The 20164-nt window shown below is 40.6% G+C and overlaps 1 protein-coding gene across 2 annotated transcripts in view; it reads right to left on the bottom strand.

Moving 5' to 3' along the window:
• col21a1 (collagen, type XXI, alpha 1) overlaps nucleotides 1-20164 on the bottom strand; it is a 57126-nt gene that overhangs the window by 3509 nt on the left and 33453 nt on the right. The window contains exons 17-26 of one of the 2 annotated variants that reach the window (XR_014569869.1): nucleotides 13878-13922; nucleotides 13573-13626; nucleotides 13074-13127; nucleotides 9910-9963; nucleotides 8203-8264; nucleotides 6071-6106; nucleotides 3722-3766; nucleotides 2863-2895; nucleotides 2626-2768; nucleotides 1126-1180 (exon numbers count right to left, since the gene is read on the bottom strand). Coding sequence is in view for 1 of the 2 variants with exons in the window: in XM_083775332.1 (XP_083631458.1) it covers nucleotides 1126-1180; nucleotides 2626-2772; nucleotides 2863-2895; nucleotides 3722-3766; nucleotides 6071-6106; nucleotides 8203-8274; nucleotides 9910-9963; nucleotides 13074-13127; nucleotides 13573-13626; nucleotides 13878-13922 (595 nt within the window). In the remaining variant the exon portion in view is untranslated. Of the gene's footprint in view, nucleotides 1-1125; nucleotides 1181-2625; nucleotides 2773-2862; nucleotides 2896-3721; nucleotides 3767-6070; nucleotides 6107-8202; nucleotides 8275-9909; nucleotides 9964-13073; nucleotides 13128-13572; nucleotides 13627-13877; nucleotides 13923-20164 lie in introns of both variants that reach the window. The other variant, XM_083775332.1, reaches the window with a different exon arrangement.

The following is a 20164-nucleotide window of genomic DNA, read 5'->3' as shown; positions in this document are numbered from 1 at the left end:
GTGGCGCTATAACAGGCCGTTCTGGAGATTTTGGGGCAGAGGTTCATCGTTGGCATCCAGGGAGTGTGTGTGCAAAATTTAGCATCGACCGGGTTAACGGTGCCGGAGATTAGCTGTTCACAGACGGACGGACACACACACGGACACACACACGGACGGACGGACGGAGTGCAAAACATACTCTCTCCCCATGCCTTCGGCCTGGTGGAGACAATAATATGCCAATGTTAAAAGGGTGCCATTTGTTCTTACGCCCTTGATGGCAATTGGATGATTTGAGGCATTTTGTTCCAAAAATGTGTTTTGCAAAAATCCATCTGTTGGTGGCGCTATAACAGGCCAATGTGAAAAAGATTTCACGTAAATTGCACGTTGCGGTCATGATTTGAGACTTTTTGTTCAAAGCAAATCCTGCAAAATTCGAACGCATATGTTAGCCAATTAGCATGGAATATGAAATATCGGACAGATCCGTCTTGAGCACATGACTAGAGAGATACTGTGTAATAATTTGCGGGATTTTTTTACAAAATCTGGAGGAGTAATATAAAAAAAATGTGTTTTCCCAAGGTCGGCCTCCTGGTGGCGCTATAACAGGCTGGTACCAGACGCACGCACACTTGCGCGCGCACACACACGCGCGCACACACACACACACACACACACACGAACGGAGTGCAAAACCTACTCTCTCCCCATGCCTTCGGCCTGGTGGAGTTAAATGGAGATCTGCCTAACAATGATGTCACTGGTAGATGGGTTTCTGAACTATCCACAGCCCTCCTATGAGACATAGAGTGAATATACAAAAAAGGTACCATATTATAATTCATGAGCATTGGTGAGGACCAATTATATGAAGATCAGTTGAACATTTGTGCTCCTTTAATACTTTGGTTAACTATTTATAAAACCCACAGACAGGCTTAACCACTTTCAACCTGTCCTCCTTACTTTGGGCATGCCATTATAGGCGAATATTGGAAAAATAATTTATCTACAGTTCATCCCTATTTTCACTATTTTTGCACAAAACATTAAATGTGAAGGTAAAAGTTTTAGGCTGGCAACAACCATAAAACATGTTCACTGACACAGATCTCATGATCTGACCACAACACTCACCTCGAAGCACGTCTCTGCAAATCTCACGGATGTATGTCTCAGACATATGCCTTTCCTTTAAATAAAAAATGAAACATAGTTTTCCAGTCAATTTGAACCAATTATGGATTATTTTTAAATTGTCAATGGTTCAATTTAAATAGCTTGTAGCATATAGACCGATTCCGTAGCGGGTATCATGGTCGCAGCCTACTACGTATTTCCTGTAGCCGGAGACGACACATCTGCGGTTTCCCCGCACCAAGCTTCTACTACAGTGAATGGAAAAGTGACTGATGTTAGTCTGCTTCAAACGTTACTCTTTTACCTGCTTTTTACTAACACTAAGATTACAAAGATGCCCAGAACATCGGGATGAACCCGTGTAGTTTATGGCTGCTCCAACAGTAGTGGCAACATAAAAAAAAACAAAAAAACTGAATGTCAAAACATCTACCGCGGTGGCTGAGACCAGAGCCATAGAGTAATGGTTGAGACAAAGCAGTGAAAGATACATAACGTCAGTCTTACCCAATACCCAATCCTTCTGTTTTAGGAACACAAGGCTGCTGTACTTTATACCTCATACTAAGCATTAAAGTATGAGGTATAAAGTACAGCAGCCATGTGTTCCTAAAATAGAAAGATTGGGTATTGGGTAAGACTGACGTTATGTATCTTTCAGGACCTTTCACTGCTTTGTCTCAACCATTACTCAATGGCTCTGGTCTCAGCCACCGCGGTAGATATTTTGACATTCCGTTATTTATATATTTTTAATGTTGCCACTACTGTTGGAGCAGCCATAAACTACACAGGTTCATCCCGATGTTCTGGGCATCTTTGTAATGTTAGTGTTAGTAAAAAGCAGGTAAAAGAGTAACGTTTGAAGCAGACTAACATCAGTCACTTTTCCATTCACTGTAGTAGAAGCTTGGTGCGGGGAAACCGCAGATGTGTCGTCTCCGGCTACAGGAAATATGTAGGCTGCGACCATGAGACCCGCTACGGAATCGGTCTACAGAGGCAATGCGCCTGACATCATCATTGTACCTGGCCGGAAGTTATGCAGGAACGCCTACTGAGTGGCAAAAAAACGTTCTGGCCTTGACAGCTCATTCATCCAAACAGAAAAGTCCTTGATTGTATTAAACAACGTTAAACTCATCAATATTACTGTACGGAAAGCTTGAATGATCCTTTTTCTATCTTATCTGCAGTTTTTGTTTCGTAAAAATCCACCATAGACTTAATTGTTATGAGCTACTTTTTCTGATTCTGATTTTTCTGAGTGTCAGAGTTCGGAAGTGCTCGTTTTCAATAACAACGTCCTGCAGCCTCTTGCATTATCTGCAATTTAGAAACAGGTGGTATGTGGGACCATTGAGTGATTTCCAACTAGCGCTTCTAAACTACAACACTCCACGCTGCTCATTGTTTTGCCACTCATGATGGCAAAACGCATGTGCATAGTGCATACTCAGGATGATAGAAATGTGTCACAATGGATGCTGCACATACAGATCTTCCTTCAGGGCCTGGTGGACCAGGAGAGCCAAGGTCTCCACGTTCTCCTCTTGGACCAGGTGGACCGGTCATCCCTGGTTGTCCAGGTCTCCCATCGTGACCTCCTGGACCTCTCTGCCCTTGCTCTCCTGTTAGCCCTTTCTGGCACAATTACAAGCATCCTGTTAGTGCTTACAAACAGCGCAATATGATTAAAGAAAGGCAGGTGGACATTCATTGACGTTTACTTACCTCTCCTTTTGGGCCCATTGCACCGTGAGAACCCTGTTAAAAACAAAATGAAGAAATTAGAAACAGACAGATCAAATTCTTACTGACTGTGCTAAACACTCAAACAAAAGGATTTTCATTCTCTCCAATTAGAATGTTTATAAACTTGAATTCAGATCCAGCCGCTCAAATAACAAATAGACAAATAATTGGAGACCTGAGAGAAGACCATTACAGTAGTCTTACATGTCATGCTGCATTAGTCAGGCTATGTGGTACTGTATGCGCCTGGACCGCTAGGCCAGTCGGTGCACCAAAGATTGTCAACATTTTTAAAGAAATTACCATTTTTAAGAAATGTTCAAAACTGTTCAAATAATTTTCCAAAAGAATTTCAGAAATTTTGATTTTTTTTTAAACGTGTAATAAATAGTGAAAATAGCAGATCTACAAGCTCTCAACAGCTTCAATATTGGCTATTGTCATTATTTTTTTAAATGGGCTTCAGTGGTTAATTCATAATGTATTTTTGTAAATTTGAGTGCCGGGAAGATACCAAATCTATCTTTTGGGTCTCTAGCTTAAACGTTTTGTGAAATTCTGCATCCAAATGAATAATTGATTTGTTCAAAGTATTGAGGCAGGCAGGCAGCCAATCTATGGCACCATGGTCCTTCAGTGAAAGAGCTACAGTATGTATTTGGTATAGGCCTATGTGTCATCCCCATAAACCTGGCAAGATTATTTTTTAATGCATGTATCATTTAAAAGGAGTATGTAAATGAAAGCATTAAACCTTGAGGACGTACAGTATTATTGCTAATGAAGACTAAATAGTTGGAGATATTAAAAACAAAGCTATTGTTTAAAAAAAACTCACCTGAGCTCCTGGGTGGCCATGCTGTCCCTTGTCACCACTCTTTCCCTATCATGTAAAATGCAATTTTTTAGTTAAAGACAGATTCTGCCATCAATTGCACAGAGGTGACATTAAATATACGTCAGTTGCAAACATGTTCAAAAGTAGAAAAAATAGCTGATCTACAATCTCTTAGCTAACATTGTCATACGATTTAGTAGTCTATAAAATAGGGCATTGGTTCTTGGAAAAGAAACAAGAACATTTTGAAATATGGAGATAGGTTTCTGGCCAACAGTGACAATAGGCCTGTATATGATAAATGTTCAAAGACTGTTAAAATGTGCTATTTGAAAGATTCATTTTTCCCCATGGCAGGCATCAAATTAATTGTTCTGTTGTTCTGTTGGCTTAATGTTGAACAATGATATTTGAAGAAGGCAATACGTCTAGCTTGTAATAAATAAAACGCAGTCTTCTTTCAATTCTGCATTAAAAGAGACAATACTCTATCTCTGATTTGATAGTAAAAACAAAAAAGTTCACAAAAAGTTCAGAAACTTAACTTTGGTCGATACTTTCTCCCCTTTAATAATACTAATTGGCATTGTATTTTATATAATTTTCATTGTTTACGAGGTACAGCTTGTAAGGACCAGGCATTCGTGGAATGAGCAACAAAGCTAAATGTGTTGTTCATGCCAAAATCCCCTGCAATATTGTTCTGTTGGTATTCACCCTTGTTTTGAGTTTCTTAGTAGATTGGATGATTCACTTTCCCACGTAATAAGGGAAAACAACACATGTTGGCCATTTTTACACTATTAATTTTACACTCGGCATAGGGAACTCAGTAGCGAAGATCCATGCACAGCCACAACATCTTGGCACCTCCTCCTCATGCTGGTCACCAACCTAGCCACATTTTGCTGTGGGATGGCATCCCATTCCTCAACCAAGATTTGTTGCAAGTCAGCCAACGTAGTTATGTTGGTCACTCTAGCACGTACAGCACGCCCAAGCTGATGCCACAAGTTTTCAATTGGGTTGAGGTCTGGACTCATGACAGGCCATTCCATCCTCTCCACTCTGGAGGTACTCTGTGATGATTCGGTTCTGTGGGGGACTGGAGTGAACATTGTCATCCTGAAGGATGGCGTTAGGTAGGTCCCAGATTCTGAAGATATGGGATCGCCACTGACTCCAGAATCTCATTCCGATAACCCACAGCAAAAGTTGGTGACCAGCATGAGGAGGAGGTGCCATGCTGTTGTGGCTGTGTATGGATCTTAGACACGCTATACTTGAGTGTAAAATTAATAAAGTGTAAACATGTGTGTTGTTTTTTCCTTATTACTGTGAGAGAGTGCAATCATCCAATCCACTAAGCAACTCAAAACATGGGTGAATACCAACAGAACAATATTGCAGGGGATTCTGGCAATTGCCTTGGTGGGCACTGGGCGCTATATACCACTGAGCGCTACCTACTGGGCGCTACCCACACGTTTAGCTGTGTTGCTCATTCCACAAATGCCTGGTCCTAACAAGCAATACCTCGTTGTAAAGGTGACTAATCAACGATAAAAATGATAAAAAATACCAGTAAGACGCACTGAGGGTGAGAAGCGACCTCACGTGCACGCATCCGCCTGGATGACGGCAGACTGCTGTGCGAGCGCTGGTGCTTTGGCATGGGGGGTCAGATGATTAACATATGGAATTAATTCTGTACTGGCCATATATGGACCGTGTCTTGAGTGTACAGTGTTTGATGAGGTCAGATCAACATATGGAATGTCAGAACAGGAAGGACGGGTGGGGACGGATCAACATATGGAATGTCAGAACAGGTCAGGTCCATATATGGAGATCTAAGGGTTTGAGGTCTGATGTAGAGTTACTGGCCAGCTCCATATATGCAGATCTAGGTGATGATCCAGTCTTCTCCATTTATGGTTATCCAGGGTTAGATGAGGTCAGTGGCATGATCTTCATTATGGAGATGGCCATATATGGTGGCGTGACGTGTCACAAGGCATGACCATATATGGAGGTGTGATGTCACAAGGCGTGGCCATATGGAAGCGTGGGGTGAATAACTAACTGAAGGACGGGAGATGCAGGTTTTCATAGTAAATGTGACCTACAGTCGCAACAATACCAATCAATTGGTATTACTAAAGGGGAGAAATAATCGACCAAAGTAAAGTTTCCAAACCTTTTGTGAGGAGTTTTACATTATTAACGCAGTGGTTCTCAAACTTTTTAATTTCAAGGATCCCCAGTTAGATATGCATTAGGCCACACCCCCCAATTAGCACAATTTGTTTGTGGTCAACAGGCTGATAGCATGTGTAAGTTAGTTACCTCCCCTCCTGTTTCACCTGGGCTACCTCGTTGACCCTGATGAAACAAAAACAACATATGGATTAGTGGATAAGTGTTGTATATGTATAACCTCGCGTCACCAGACCTTCCACCTCGGAGGAAAGCCTGGTCTGTGTTCCTAAAGTGCTCGTGTGATCCGGTCTAGGCGTGGCTTAGACCGGATGATAAAAAATAAAATATACAAATTAAATCGGCATCGTTGTTTTGATCCCCTCTCATAGAGTTCTGGTACTCCGTTTGTTTTTAGTCTAGCCAGTCGCTACGAGTTGGAATAAAATATACCAAACATACTATTCCAAAATGTAGTTGAAGAAATTTGTCGGATTCATACACCACATCAAGGCTTTTATTGGGTAGGCCCTAAAATTATGATGCAGGGACTTATTTGGAGTTTCCGGTTTGGGGGTTCTGGCCTGATGACTACAAACCAGACCACAACATGATGTAATTAAGTTATCATCCGATCATAAACCCGAAATAGTATGCCTCACAGAAAGACAGACAGACAGACAGACAGACGATATAATATGTATGTATATATCGTCTCTGTCCAAAATTGTTACTGCACAAAATGCATCAATTCACACCACGTTTCAAGCTTGTGGAATTGCTACTAGGTTTCCGTAGTGACAATATGCTATACACCGCCTCCTGCCCCCTACTCCATGCCTCTGGTCATTCATTTTCATGGCCTGTGGTGATAGGTTATCCTTGCTTCTGGTCAGACTGAATTAAATACAGGCATTTCCTTTTGAGAAATGCATGACTTATAAATTATGTTTGATATGTTTAAAGTTGAATTAAAAATTAATGAATGCATCGCAATGTGATGTACTGTGCGCTCCTATTTTCACTATTTGTCATATTAATCAGGGCTTGTGCTTAACGCAGATGTTTAAGGAAATGCGGTTAAAGAGTGGTTAAGAAAATGTCTCAGTTTCCATTTTTCACCCCAAAATCAAACCCTAAACGATTCACAACCTGTTGGCCTGGGTGAGCCGGGATAATTATTGCAAGTGGGCCCACAAATAACTGGCATTGATAACATAACATTAAAACAAACAAGAATTGATTAAATAAATTAATTACCAGCTGCATTATTATTATCTGCGGGGGGGTCCGCTATAACTGCCTCTGTGTCAGTTTCAGCGCAGTACTTTAGGTAGGAACCAAAATTCTCTTATGGTGGAACTATTGTATTCTGAGTCGTTCGTTTCCGCCCTGACATATTTGTGGTGCGCACTATACATACGGTTTAGCCGGAGTGGAATAGTAAGAGAGTGGTGACACACTTTGATCTTGCCGCTAAGCAGGTGCCTATGAGCTATAGTTCCAAATATTGGAACTATCCCATTGAGATAGAATGAGCACTTCCTTATTCCATAGTTACAATGGGAGTCAACACTAGTGTCGTCACTCTCATACTATTCCACGTTTTTTTGCTCCCGATCCGATTCCGATCATTAGATTTTGAGACATACCGATCTTTCCCGATTCAATCTTTATATTTTTATATAACACTTATGCCATATCACAATATATATATAAACAAATATCCTAATGTATGTCACTCTAGTATAGTCTGTTGTGTTGCCTTTCAATTATTAAGGTGACTATACTTTTATTAGAATGACTGTCATTGTGGGTTTTTTTCTTTCTATGAAAGCATGGAATCATGGCAAAATACTATTATACAAAAAAATATAAAGATCAAGGGAAAATAGACCTTTTTACAGTACAATAATGTTTCAAGTTTACACGTGACATACAAATAAATTACACAATAATCAACACAAACACTTTATTTAGAACTCACCCAAATCATATGACAGCGTACGTGTTAAATCAATTATTCCATCAATTATTCCATCTTACTGTCGCAGATCTTTAATTTAAGCTGCAGGTCATTCCACGTGGTCGGGGTACAAAAACAAAAGGCTGTTTTCCCCACCTCTGTAGTCACTACGTTAGTTCCAGTGTTCCGCTGATCCAAACCAGAACACAATCGATTGATCATTAGAATAAACATGCTCTGAAATCTGCACTCATCTACCCATTATTTGTTACTATAGTTCACAATTACAAACATTATAGTATAAACATTACAGTACCTTGAGGCCCTTATGGCCTGGCATTCCTGGATGTCCTGGCTGTCCAGCTGTTCCTGGATCCCCTGGTTTTCCCTTAAACATAATTTAGTTAATTCCGGAGTAGCCGTGTTCTTACCGAATTCTGATGTTATTATATCAATTAACCAGTGGTAGAGGCAGAAACATTTAATAATAAAAATCCATGCCAAGAGCTCCTCAGCTCCGACCGTGCGGCGGGTCTATCTCTAAATCGCTTATTTTGATCTTTCAACAAGCGGCTGATAGATCTCTCCTCCCTGCTCAGAGCTACAGCGTGCTAAAGAATACTTTTTTTTAATTTTTTGTCTCTACCAGTGGTTAATGGTTATATTATCATCAGATTACGATAAGAAAACGGCTACTCCTGAATTCTCCTTTAAAGGACAACTTTAGTTTTTTTCAACCAAGGTTCATGTTTTAGGTTGTTATTAGAGAAAGTAAAAGATGACTGCAAAAAAAAAAAAAAAAGCTTTCTTTCGTTCTAGGGATTTTAGCTGTTTTTGACAGGGGGGGGGGGGGGCATTCAAGCATGGGGCTAAATATGTATTTTTTTACAAAATATTATGCCGATTCTTTTTATTTATTATTTACTCCTACTAGACCCCAAGAAATTACATCTCGCGACAAATGATCACGAGATCTACTGAATGTATCAAACTGACATATTGAGCCTATGACAGTAGGCTACCTTCACATTCAGTAGATCCTGTGATCTTCTGTGGCCAGATGTAATTTCCCGAGGTCTATTAGGACTATAGTAAATAATAAAAAAGAATCGCCATAATATTTTGTTCAAAAAAGACATATTTAGCCCTATGCTCGAATGAATGCCCCTGACCCCCTGTCAAAAACAGCTAAAAATCCCTATAACGAAAGAAAGCAGCAAATGGAAAAAAAAATAACACTCATCTTTTACTTTCTCTAATAACAACCTAAAACATGAACCTTGGTTGAAAAAAACTAAAGTTGTCCTTTAAGCTTAATTTATGCTAAGGCAAAATAGTCATGTCGCTCTTCAAAAAAATACATAATTTGCGTATATACAATACATGTTTCAGATGAAAATAAGTCATTATGGTCTACTGATATTGTCGCACGACATGACACCTTTTCACCAAAGTAAGAATTTGGCTTTTTAAGATATACTGTAGTATCAAAACAATGTTACTGGTGTATTCAATTACAGCACTGTGTAAATACTTTTCTGGATCACACCGGAGTAAATACCATTGGCCTGAATATAAGAAAAAACTGGGTCGTATTATAATCGGGGACTAGACTATTTGACATTCAATGTTCTTTTTTCACAAATGAGTCTTGAAAAATGGGGGTCGTCTTATAATCAAAGTAGTTATATTCGACACAATACGGTACATATTATATTCTATTCACAGCATTGAGCCATACATCTTACATAAACATTCTGTTTAATGGCTTTATTTTTAAACTACGTTCTTTTGAAGTAATTCAAATGTTGCTATTTTGTCCAAGTCAGCATTCCACATTTTAAAATGTATTCAAACATAGTCAAATTTAGTGTTGGATTAGTAAATACCACAACGTGCTTTGGAAAATTGTCATCCAGACCATTATATAGTATACCATTAGTCATCAAGGGTCTAAACATGCCAGTATGGTCCTTTGAAATAGATGCCATTTATTAAAAATGTCCATAAAACATAAATATACCTCCAGTCCTGGATTCCCATGAATGCCTGGTACTCCACTTTCACCCTTGTTTCCCTTTATTTAGAAAACAATGTGCAATTATGTTAAATTAAGATTGTAGTCTATGAGTTCAGTACACTAAACTTTTTCTAAACTTTTTCGGAGTGGCGGGTGTTCGAAGTGGGGGTGTTTTTCGAAGTGGCAATCTGTTCCCGTTACGGTAGTGTTCCACTGTCTTACCATAATACACGTGGATTGATTGAGTGCAGTCTTGTAAATATACTTTGCTAATTATGCGGTTGAGGTACTGATATATTGTTTCGGTTTTCCTACGGAAATGATAAATGTTGTCTATGTGTGGACCAGTGATGCACTCTAGGGGTGAGAAAGGGCATCACAACAACGTCATTTTGGTACTGTAGATCATAGGCGGCGGGTGCATAAGGCTAGGGAAGGCTTAGCCTTCCCAAAAATTATGCTGGGTATTTTTTTTATATATATAATATATGTGCGCAGCATTATAGAAGGTGTCAGAACTCAGCAGCGCCAGTGCCCGCACGGTTCACAGTTCACACCACTGCAGCAACACTGGCACGTTCAGTGGAGTGACTGCTGTCTCTGTGCCGTCTGTGGAGAGCCATGAGCCGCGACTCCCGGAGGGGCAGCAACACGCCAACACCGCCGGGTAATCTACACTGTCACTGACTGACTGACTCGAGACTTGAGAAAAAGACGTCCAAAAGTCGTTGTCTGTGTATAGGCTAATTCATTGGTAAAAGTATGCTAAATAACTCATTTTTAGACCATCTGGGAAATAAATAAATAAATAAATCCGCGGCGGCGGCCTCGCTCCGCTCGGCCGCGAGAATCCCCCCCCAACGCAATTCTATAGCCTACCCAAAGGTAAAACGCACCCGCCGCCTATGCTGTAGATGTGCGCATGCACGAAGACCCGTGGTTCTATTCTATTCTATTTGTGTCGCTGTGAGCCTCGACGGTCTGTCGGTATGTACATAAATGTGCCTGTAAATGTTATTGTGATATTATGATCCTTATTTGTACTTATTATATAGTGTGTTTAGTTGCTTGTATGTTCTGCGGTTGAAGTTGTGTTTTGTGTATTTCTTTCTATTGCAGTAAAATTACCTGCTACTGCTACTGCTACTACACTGCTACTACTACTTTGCTACGACGAAGAAGCTAACCGCCAAACCAATGCTAGTAGAGGATCACGCATTGTGCGGACTGGCCTAGTCTAGATCATTATATCCAAGTTTAGATTAGTGTATGTGTGTACGTGTATGAGTGTGTAATGTGTGTTATTATTATTTTCTATATAAAAGAACAAAATCCATCTTCAGTGTGGTTTGAGTGTTATTGTAAAGTGGAGTAATTGCACAGTAAGGTCGGGTTCCAGCGAGCCTTTTCAGAGGGAAATCACTTGGTCAAAACTCTAGATCGAGTGATATCTGAACATATATAGAGTGAGAGACTCACTATAGAAAGGAAATGTGGATGGAGGTCTGGCTGAGGCAGGTCATTTGGTTTCTTTTCCAAATGGACACGCTCCAATAATTTCAGATTGAGGCTCGTCCAAGCGCTGTGTCCACATGTCCATAAACTACAGCTTAATTCCTTTGCCATTCACCAATATGCATTGGCTTGTTAATGTGGACATACGCTAATTAGAAGTGATTGGGAGACAGCGTGTCCAGACCAGCGCAGGCCACACTGCTTACATTTCCACCAAAATTCCACTGACGAAGGCAGTAGGATTGGAACACCACTTAGTTGGGCATCTTTGGTGTGGCCAAGAGGTTATAACTCCAGCTGGAGCCTGTTTTATAACGGCACAGGAAATGCAGCCCAAAGGAAACAGACAATGCTGACACAAGTACAGTATAAGTTTGAACATCTCGGTATACACTCTGGTTAGAACAAAAAATATAAAGGTTTACAGTTTGAGCACAGACATAAATATCAAATATATAAATGTTAAAATGTAATAGAGCAACAAGCCGCAAGAGGCCGTGGTTTACAGTTATTGTAAAACAGGGCCACAACGCAATAATTTACTGATAACAAATAGTCATTCTTCTGCCAAGCAATGCAGTTCTTCAGAGATGTTCAGCGGAATATGGTTGCCAAGCAACACACAGACACAGCATCATTTTTCAACACTGGCATAGAACTGATGTAGAGCCTGTTTTAGCTCAATTTTTGTGATTGTTTTCATATCCATAGCCAGATATTTCTCAGCACACCCAGTCTGAAAACAGCAAACAAACAGACTATGTTGTAGCTTGTAGATCGGCTTCTTTCTGTGCACGACAACAATGCTTCCGCAACTAGAATTATGATCTTTACCTTTCCAGCTCTTAAATGTAACCTCAGTACTGAGTCACGTAATGCAGTCACAGGTGTGCATTTAGAGCATGTAAAGTATTTTACAACGACTTCGAACATGGCTCAGCCATAAGCAAGGTCAAGGTTTTCTATGGTGCTTCCCTGTCATCTATGGTGCTTCCTATGGTGCTTTTTTGTTTTCTATGGTGCTTCCCTGTCTTCTATGGAGCCTCCCTGTCTTCTATGGTGCCTCCCTGTCTTCTATGGTGCCTCCCTGTCTTCTATGGTGCCTCCTATGGTGCTTCCCTGTCTTCTATGGAGCCTCCCTGTCTTCTATGGTGCCTCCCTGTCTTCTATGGTGCCTCCCTGTCTTCTATGGTGCCTCCTATGGTGCTTCCCTGTCTTCTATGGAGCCTCCCTGTCTTCTATGGTGCCTCCCTGTCTTCTATGGTGCCTCCCTGTCTTCTATGGTGCCTCCCTATATGGTGCCTCCCTGTCTTCTATGGTGCCTCCTATGGTGCCTCCCTGTCTTCTATGGTGCCCCCCCTGTCTTCTATGGTGCCTCCCTGTCTTCTATGGTGCCTCCTATGGAGCCTCCCTGTCTTCTATGGTGCTTCCGACTTCGCAAGGCCTGACGATGTTTGGCGTTGTTTCCGTACGCTGCAGCCTTTATGGTTACTGCAGTGTCATCTGTTTACACTATGTTACACGATACAGTACACTGTTAGGGTTAAGGTTCACCTATGTGGTCCTACAGTATGAGTCCAAAAATGAACATGAATAATAGATCAGGATACCAAAGTATGACTTTTATAAGAAGAATGATTGGTCACCATTACCTTTTGTCCATCTTGTCCTGTTAAGCCGTCAGCACCAGGTAAACCCATCTCACCCTGCAGGAGTATGAGAATGCTGTTGTACTGTAATGCCTAATTTATACTCCATCGTGTGATGGTGTTGCTCACTGAAAATATGTACAGTACAAGCTTGTGGCTCTGTAAATTGGTTGTTTTTGTCGAGCAGCACTGTGTGACAAAGTATACAGTAAATTAGACTCAAGTCTTTAACACTCAAAATCATAATGAGTCTTTATTGTCCCATATAGGGATATTCCATTCCATCAACACTGTTGATGTTACAGTAGGTCTGATTCATACTTTAGAGTATAAAGTATGAAATTGTATTCTGCGACACCACAGCACAACTACTGTATAACGATTATGCACTGGGGTTCAGAATAAGAGTTATTTTTGGTGTGCAGCACAATGCATGCAGTAACTACATTTAGTATGAATCAGGTATTAAACTCACAGAAGGCTGAACAGTAAATCAACTTACAGGTGGTCCAACTGATCCTTTTAAGCCCTTTGGTCCAGGCATACCAGCTTCCCCCTGAGATTATAACAGATTTTGTTGTTGATGCACACTGATTTGCAGATACAAATTTAAATTGTCGAATGGTTAACAAAAACATGCTAATTCAATTACCAACTTGCTAATATGTACGCTTATGTTGTAAGGCACTGTAAACCTTTTGTTGGGAAATCACAGCACCAAATATCTAGAGCAGATATACAACATTATGTATATCAACTCTATTATACTATTATTACTATATGTATTGTACGTGTCTGTACACTCACCTTAAGTCCATTCAGGCCTGCATTTCCTGGTAAGCCAGGCATACCCTTGGGAACAGAGAAACAAAGAAACCACTGAGTATCATCACACACTATCTATGAACAATCAGTCTATGCTTTATTTCTTAACAAATACTATGTCGATAATGTAGCTGTTATGAAACGAAATGCCGCAGAAGGGAACTTGCATCACACTGCCTTTACGATATATATCTGCAATATAACCTTTTATTACAATACTTTTCCTGTGTGGAATTGTAAATGTATAGGGGACACCATTCATTCTCAACTACTATATGCTTAAAAAGTGTTAAAACATAGCTGCACATATATACTGTATGGTCCTAGTTTAATATAGCCCCAAGGTACTTAATGATCACGTTTAATATAATGAGCAATGTGAGAATATGTTAGGCAAGAAATTTATAAACTTTTTTTTCCAGACCAGTGTGTGTAAAGACCATCAGGAGTCTGATAATTCTTTCCGCCAGGTCGAAGGCTAGAGAGGGACATTGTGTGCTTGCCTCTAGTGTGTGCACTGTGCACGCAGCTACTCCTTCAAACAGTTGTACCTGTCTGTCTGTACCTTCCTTGGGAGATATGCGCTCTTTGGAGTGCCCCTTTTTAGTAATTACTTGCGCAAGCAGAGCGCACAGGTAATATTTTCGCCCGGTCCGTATGCACCGTCCCTGCCAACCCGCCACTTTTGATGCGTATGCAAATAAAACAGCAAATTGTGCCTGATTTGCTGGGACCAGATTACATTCATGACCATATGTCTTAAGTCATCATTGAGAGCTAGTCATACGTATATGTAATTTTTAAAATAAAATAGCAAATTGTGCCTGATTTGCTGGGACCAGAGTACATGGTGTGTATATGTATAACTAGCTCTCAATGACGTAAGAAATATGTGGATTAAAGGACCCAATGCCAGAGTGTAATTGGTCTTCGATTGTGACGTAATGACGATATGTTTTAGTGTTGGGAGGATTAAAGGTAATGTTCCTGTGTATACATGTATGTAACCTGGTCCCAGCAAATCAGGCACAATTTGCTGTTTTATTTGCATACGCATCAAAAGTGGCGGGTTGGCTGGGACGGTTTTTGGCGCAAAGTAACCACAGTATACTGCTAATCAACTTACAAATTACATATACATATGTATGACAAGCTCTCAATGATGACGTAAGAAATATGTGGATTAAAGGACCCAATGCCAGAGTGTAATTGGTTTTCGATGGTGACGTAATGACGATATGTTTTAGTGTTGGGAGGATTAAAGGTAATGCTCCTGTGTATACATGTATGTAATCTGGCACCACTGCCATATCAGGCACAATTTGCTGGGACGGTCCATACGCATAAAAAGTGGCGGGTTGGCTGGGACGGACAAATTACATATACAGTACATACACATAATTGGTTGACAGTTTGTAGCGGTCGAAAGTACTTGCGCGCTCTGCTTGCGCACTAGTTGGCCATTTATGGCCTACTAGTGTGCAACAAGCAAGTATGCACTCGACAGAGTGCAGTTCTAGTTAGTTACTAGTACTACCCCTGTGTAGTGCATACATACTGTACATTTATCTAGTCAAAACTGTGTGCACTGCAGTACTAGTATGTCACAGTACAGTACATGTTAATACTATTCAGTATATTCCAACAAATGTCTACAGAGACATCACTCTGTAGACACACCACATCTTAAATTAAGAGTGTCTGCTATATGCCTAAATTGTAAATTGTGGCTGTGTTTGATTGTGTTTGAGTGATGTCTCTGTATTAAGAGTCTTAATCCAGAGTGATTTACAGAAAAAAGCAAAAATACATCAAATACAACCTAACATCCGTCGAACAGTAATATCTGTACATACAATGAAACTATGAGTATACAAGTATAGAGTGCTATGTCTATATAAAATGCTATCTAAGGCTAGTGCAAGTGCTATGGGCTCAAGGAGTGGGGTTTCAGACTACGGTGGAAGATTGGGAGTGAGTCTTCAGTTCTGATTACAATGGGAATAGTTCATTCCATAGTTTTGGAGCCAGAAGGGAGAAGAGGCTGGGACATTTGGAGCATTGTACCGGCTGTGAAGGTTCTGCCTGCCTCCCTGTTGGATCAGACTTTAAAGATATGGGTGTGCCATACCTATGGTTGCTTTGTAGGCCAGCATACAGTAAGTGTTTTGGGTGTGTTTGAGTGTATTTGAGTGATGTTTCTGTATTAAGAGTCTTAATCCAGAGTGATTTACAGTAAAAAGCAAGAATACATCGAATACATAGAAATGGTCAGCAAGGATCATAAGCAAGCTAAGAACCTAACAATGGGAATAGTTCATTCCATAGTTTTGGAGCCAGAAGGGAGAAGAGTCTGGGGCATTTGGAGCATTGTACCGGCTGTGAAGGTTCTGCCTGCCTCCCTGTTGGATCAGACTTTAAAGATATGGGTGTGCCATACCTATGGTTGCTTTGTGGAGGGAGCGGAGAACGGGGGAGACGTGTGAGAATTTTGGCCAAACGTTCTGGGGCTCACTCACTCACACTTTCTCTCACACTTTCTCTCGCGTACACGTGCACACACACACGCACACACACGCACACAGTGTGTATAATATCATTGTTAATGTGGGTTGAGGGTTAATTTATTCTTTGCACGCCTCTTTCGACAAATGTCACTCTAGGTGTAGAGCGGCAATGTCCATTCACCGCAAATGTCACTCTGAACAAAAGGAACAGAGCATCTGCTTGTTCTTACCGGTTTGGAAACAAGCTGATAAAAGCTGCACTGTAGAGGAGTTTCCATTGACTGGTAAATAAAATAAATGGTGCATTTAGAAACGCCTTTCTCCAAAGCGCTTTACAATGTGCATTGCATTCATCCAATTTACACCCACGTTCACCCACCGACTGTGGAGGCAACCGTGGAAGGTACAGGGGTGTATTGCTCAAGGGCACTCTGACACACGCACCCAGGATTCCCGGGGATTGAACCGGGAATCTCCCGGTACAAAGTTGGCCGCTCTACCTCCTGAGCCACTGAGCCTGAAAGTAATATATTTCAATGGTAGAATGTAAAGTCATGTACAATGCTCCAGTTATGTTTGGATCCACCGTGGGGCACGCATGTCATGTTTTTTTACAACAAAATATGTATGCCCCCACAGCCAATCACATGCTACTATGTGTACAGTATGTACAGTATGTCTGAATGTCCCCACTAAAGTAGACAAATCACAGCTCACGCCGCTACATGCATGATGTCATGAAACCAAAACTTAACGATGGCAGGTGTAATTTAGTATAGTAGAGAGTTGGCTTATATAATATTGGGAATGCTGCTAAACTCACACAGACAGCACTGAAGCCAACGATTCATACACAAACTGCACACCTACTGTATAGTAATTTGACACAGCTGGATAGGATACTGTACACAGATCTAAATTATAATAGCGAAGAAATGCGATAATTAAAGTCATGATAACTAAAGTTTAGGAAGAAAGACCACACCTAAAACACTCAATTTGTGTGTGTGTGTGTGTGTGTGTGTGTGTGTGTGTGTGTGTGTGTGTGTGTGTGTGTGTGTGTGTGTGTGTGTGTGTGTGTGTGTGTGTGTGTGTGTGTGTGTGTGTGTATATGGGGTAGGGCATTAAGCAACTAGTGTTTACTAGTCGACTATTCAACTAGTATATCCACTAGTCGACCTTGTTGGTACTAGTTGATAAGGAAAAAAATCCCGATTTTGTAGGCCTCAAAATTAGGTAGATTATAGTTATAGTCACCAATGTATACAGTTTTTAAATGTACAAAATACAAATATTTATTTCAAAAACAAAAGACATACATAATAGGTAGTTAAACAACTAGTCGACTAGTAAACATGAAAAGTGAATGCCATAATGTGGGGTCTGTGACTGTGTTGTTTTGTGTATTAGGGAATATCACTGATTTAGGGACACTGGTGTGAACTAAAGTGTCAGGCCATAATATCAAGTAAAGTTTGAGTAATGTTATTTATTACAATCAACACAAACGCATGTTGCACTTGTATTGACATATTCATCTTTTGCCATTAGATAAAACCGCTAACAAAATGACACATAAATCAGGTAAGGTGGCCGGCATAATGATGTCAGTCATGACATCTGTAGTAGGCCTATAGAGATGACTGATATCATATGCTGGACACCAGAGACGAAATGTTTTTATAATCGTCATGGGGGCCCTGCTGGTGGTGGTTTCATTGTGAACAAGTAGCCTAAGCAGTAGGGTATGCATACCCTACCTGGCAGGTGAAAACGAAAGCCACCAGATTAGCATTTGAATGCCTGATCTGCATGTGTACAAGGGGACAGGCAATGCGGACACACCGGACAGTGAGGACAAAAGAGGTGTTAAGGTGCGTTCAGACTTGGATGGTTAGAACGGCACAATTACATGTATACAAAGTCAATACAAAGACGAGAATTGCGTGAACGGACACGGCGCGACCTGGCGCGGTACAAACGGGACGAACCGAGGCGAATATAGATATTCCTCACGGGGGCTGGAGCCCTGCCGCCCCCACGGAGTCTACGTCACTGCTGGACACCTATGGGGCAAACCCTTCCCAAATATGGACATGACTGACGTCATACTCATAGTATAGATTTATACATAATGACATCACTCATGTTCATATTTGGGCAAGTTTCAGCCCAATCCAACCTCCTTTGACTTCCAGTATCCATCTTCTATTATCTATTCATTTATTAATTCAGCATGCATCTGCATGGCAACATCTGCCTGTATGTCTGTACTAATCTCGAGAAGTGTTCAACCAGTCGACTTCAACTACAACTTGGCATTTTGTTGTAATTGCTGAGAACCAAAGGGAGTGTGTCGAGTGTGAAGTCGGTTGGAGCAGGGATTGCCAGCGATTGCCCAAACATTATGTGAAAAAGAATGTGTGGTGGAGGTACTAAGTTGGCCTACTGCAAGTGTGCACAATACATTACAAAATTGAAACAGCAATCTTTAAAAAGATCTTTAAAGATTCCCCTTAAAATATATCAGACAGCTGCAGTTGATTCAGAACTATGATGCTCAAGTCCTTTATCAAGACAAAGAAAGTGGATCATGCAGTATCACTCCAGTTCTCAGATCTTTACACTGTCTCCTTCCTGTCTGTTAAAAGATTGAAATACTGCTGGCTTAAGCACTGAAATACATTTCTCATGTTCTATATTATTTACAATGTAGGCATTTAGCAGACGCTCTCAACCAGAGCGACTTACAATAAGCAAGGTAAACACACATGCAGAGACACTGTAGTGCCTCAGTAAACTAACATCACAAGCAAACTAATAAGGTAGACTAGACAGTGAACCTAGCATCTGTCTAAAATAATAACCTACTATCTAAAGTTTTTTTGTGGATTCCCACATACAACAACAGGTATTTAACAGAGAATTAGGTGTTCCTCTCTCACAGCTTAGTTTACCAAGACCTGATGGGGGGTAGGTAGGTACCTCCACACACATGTTGGGAAATGCCCTAAGGTACAATCCTGTTTGTTACAAGTCACTAATCTCTATTAAACATTTTTCATAAGAATGTATTGTCTATTACAAGTCACTAAATCTCTATAAAACCGATTTATAAAACAGACAGTTCCAGTCCTTGATTGTTATTGGTTTAGCCGTGCTTGAAGCTGTTGTAAAGTTCCCTATAAAGTAAACACACACCTGTGAATACATTACATCAGCATTGCTGCGCCAAATAAATTGTTTCAAAATGTCAGGTTTCCTTTTGATTTACAAGGCGGGCTAAGCGTGGGAGAGACGGGGAGTGGTAGAAAGAGACAGACAGGATAGAGGAGGAAGATCAAACGGCAAGGAGACGCATGCTGAACTTAATGAGAGAAAAATTGAAGAACTGGAAAAGTCAAGCAACGAGGCCGGGGTCATTAAACAGACTATGAGGTCCGTTCACCATTTCCAGTGTGCTGAGACAGAGCTGGATATTGATTTGAAAACAATCATACAACTGAGTGAAACTATAGGCTCTCAGTTGCCATTTTAAGCATGCTTCCACCTCGTCTGTGTTGCTGTGTACAGTATGTGTTGCTTGGCAGCAATTATGTTAAATGTTGCTTACATGTTGCTACAGTACATTGCCTGGCAGAATAATAATTATTTATTATTTTATAAAAGCAAATAGGCAAATAAGCCGTGCAAGGCCATTATGGTTCACAGTGATTTTAGATGTTTAAAATTTGGCCTATAACGTATGGTCATACAATCAAA

The sequence above is a fragment of the Protomyctophum parallelum genome, assembly GCF_964188405.1.
Source record: "Protomyctophum parallelum genome assembly, chromosome: 10".
Taxonomy (NCBI): Eukaryota; Metazoa; Chordata; class Actinopteri; order Myctophiformes; family Myctophidae; genus Protomyctophum; species Protomyctophum parallelum.
Note: the sequence above shows the minus strand (reverse complement) of the source record. Positions and strands in the feature narration are given on the sequence as shown.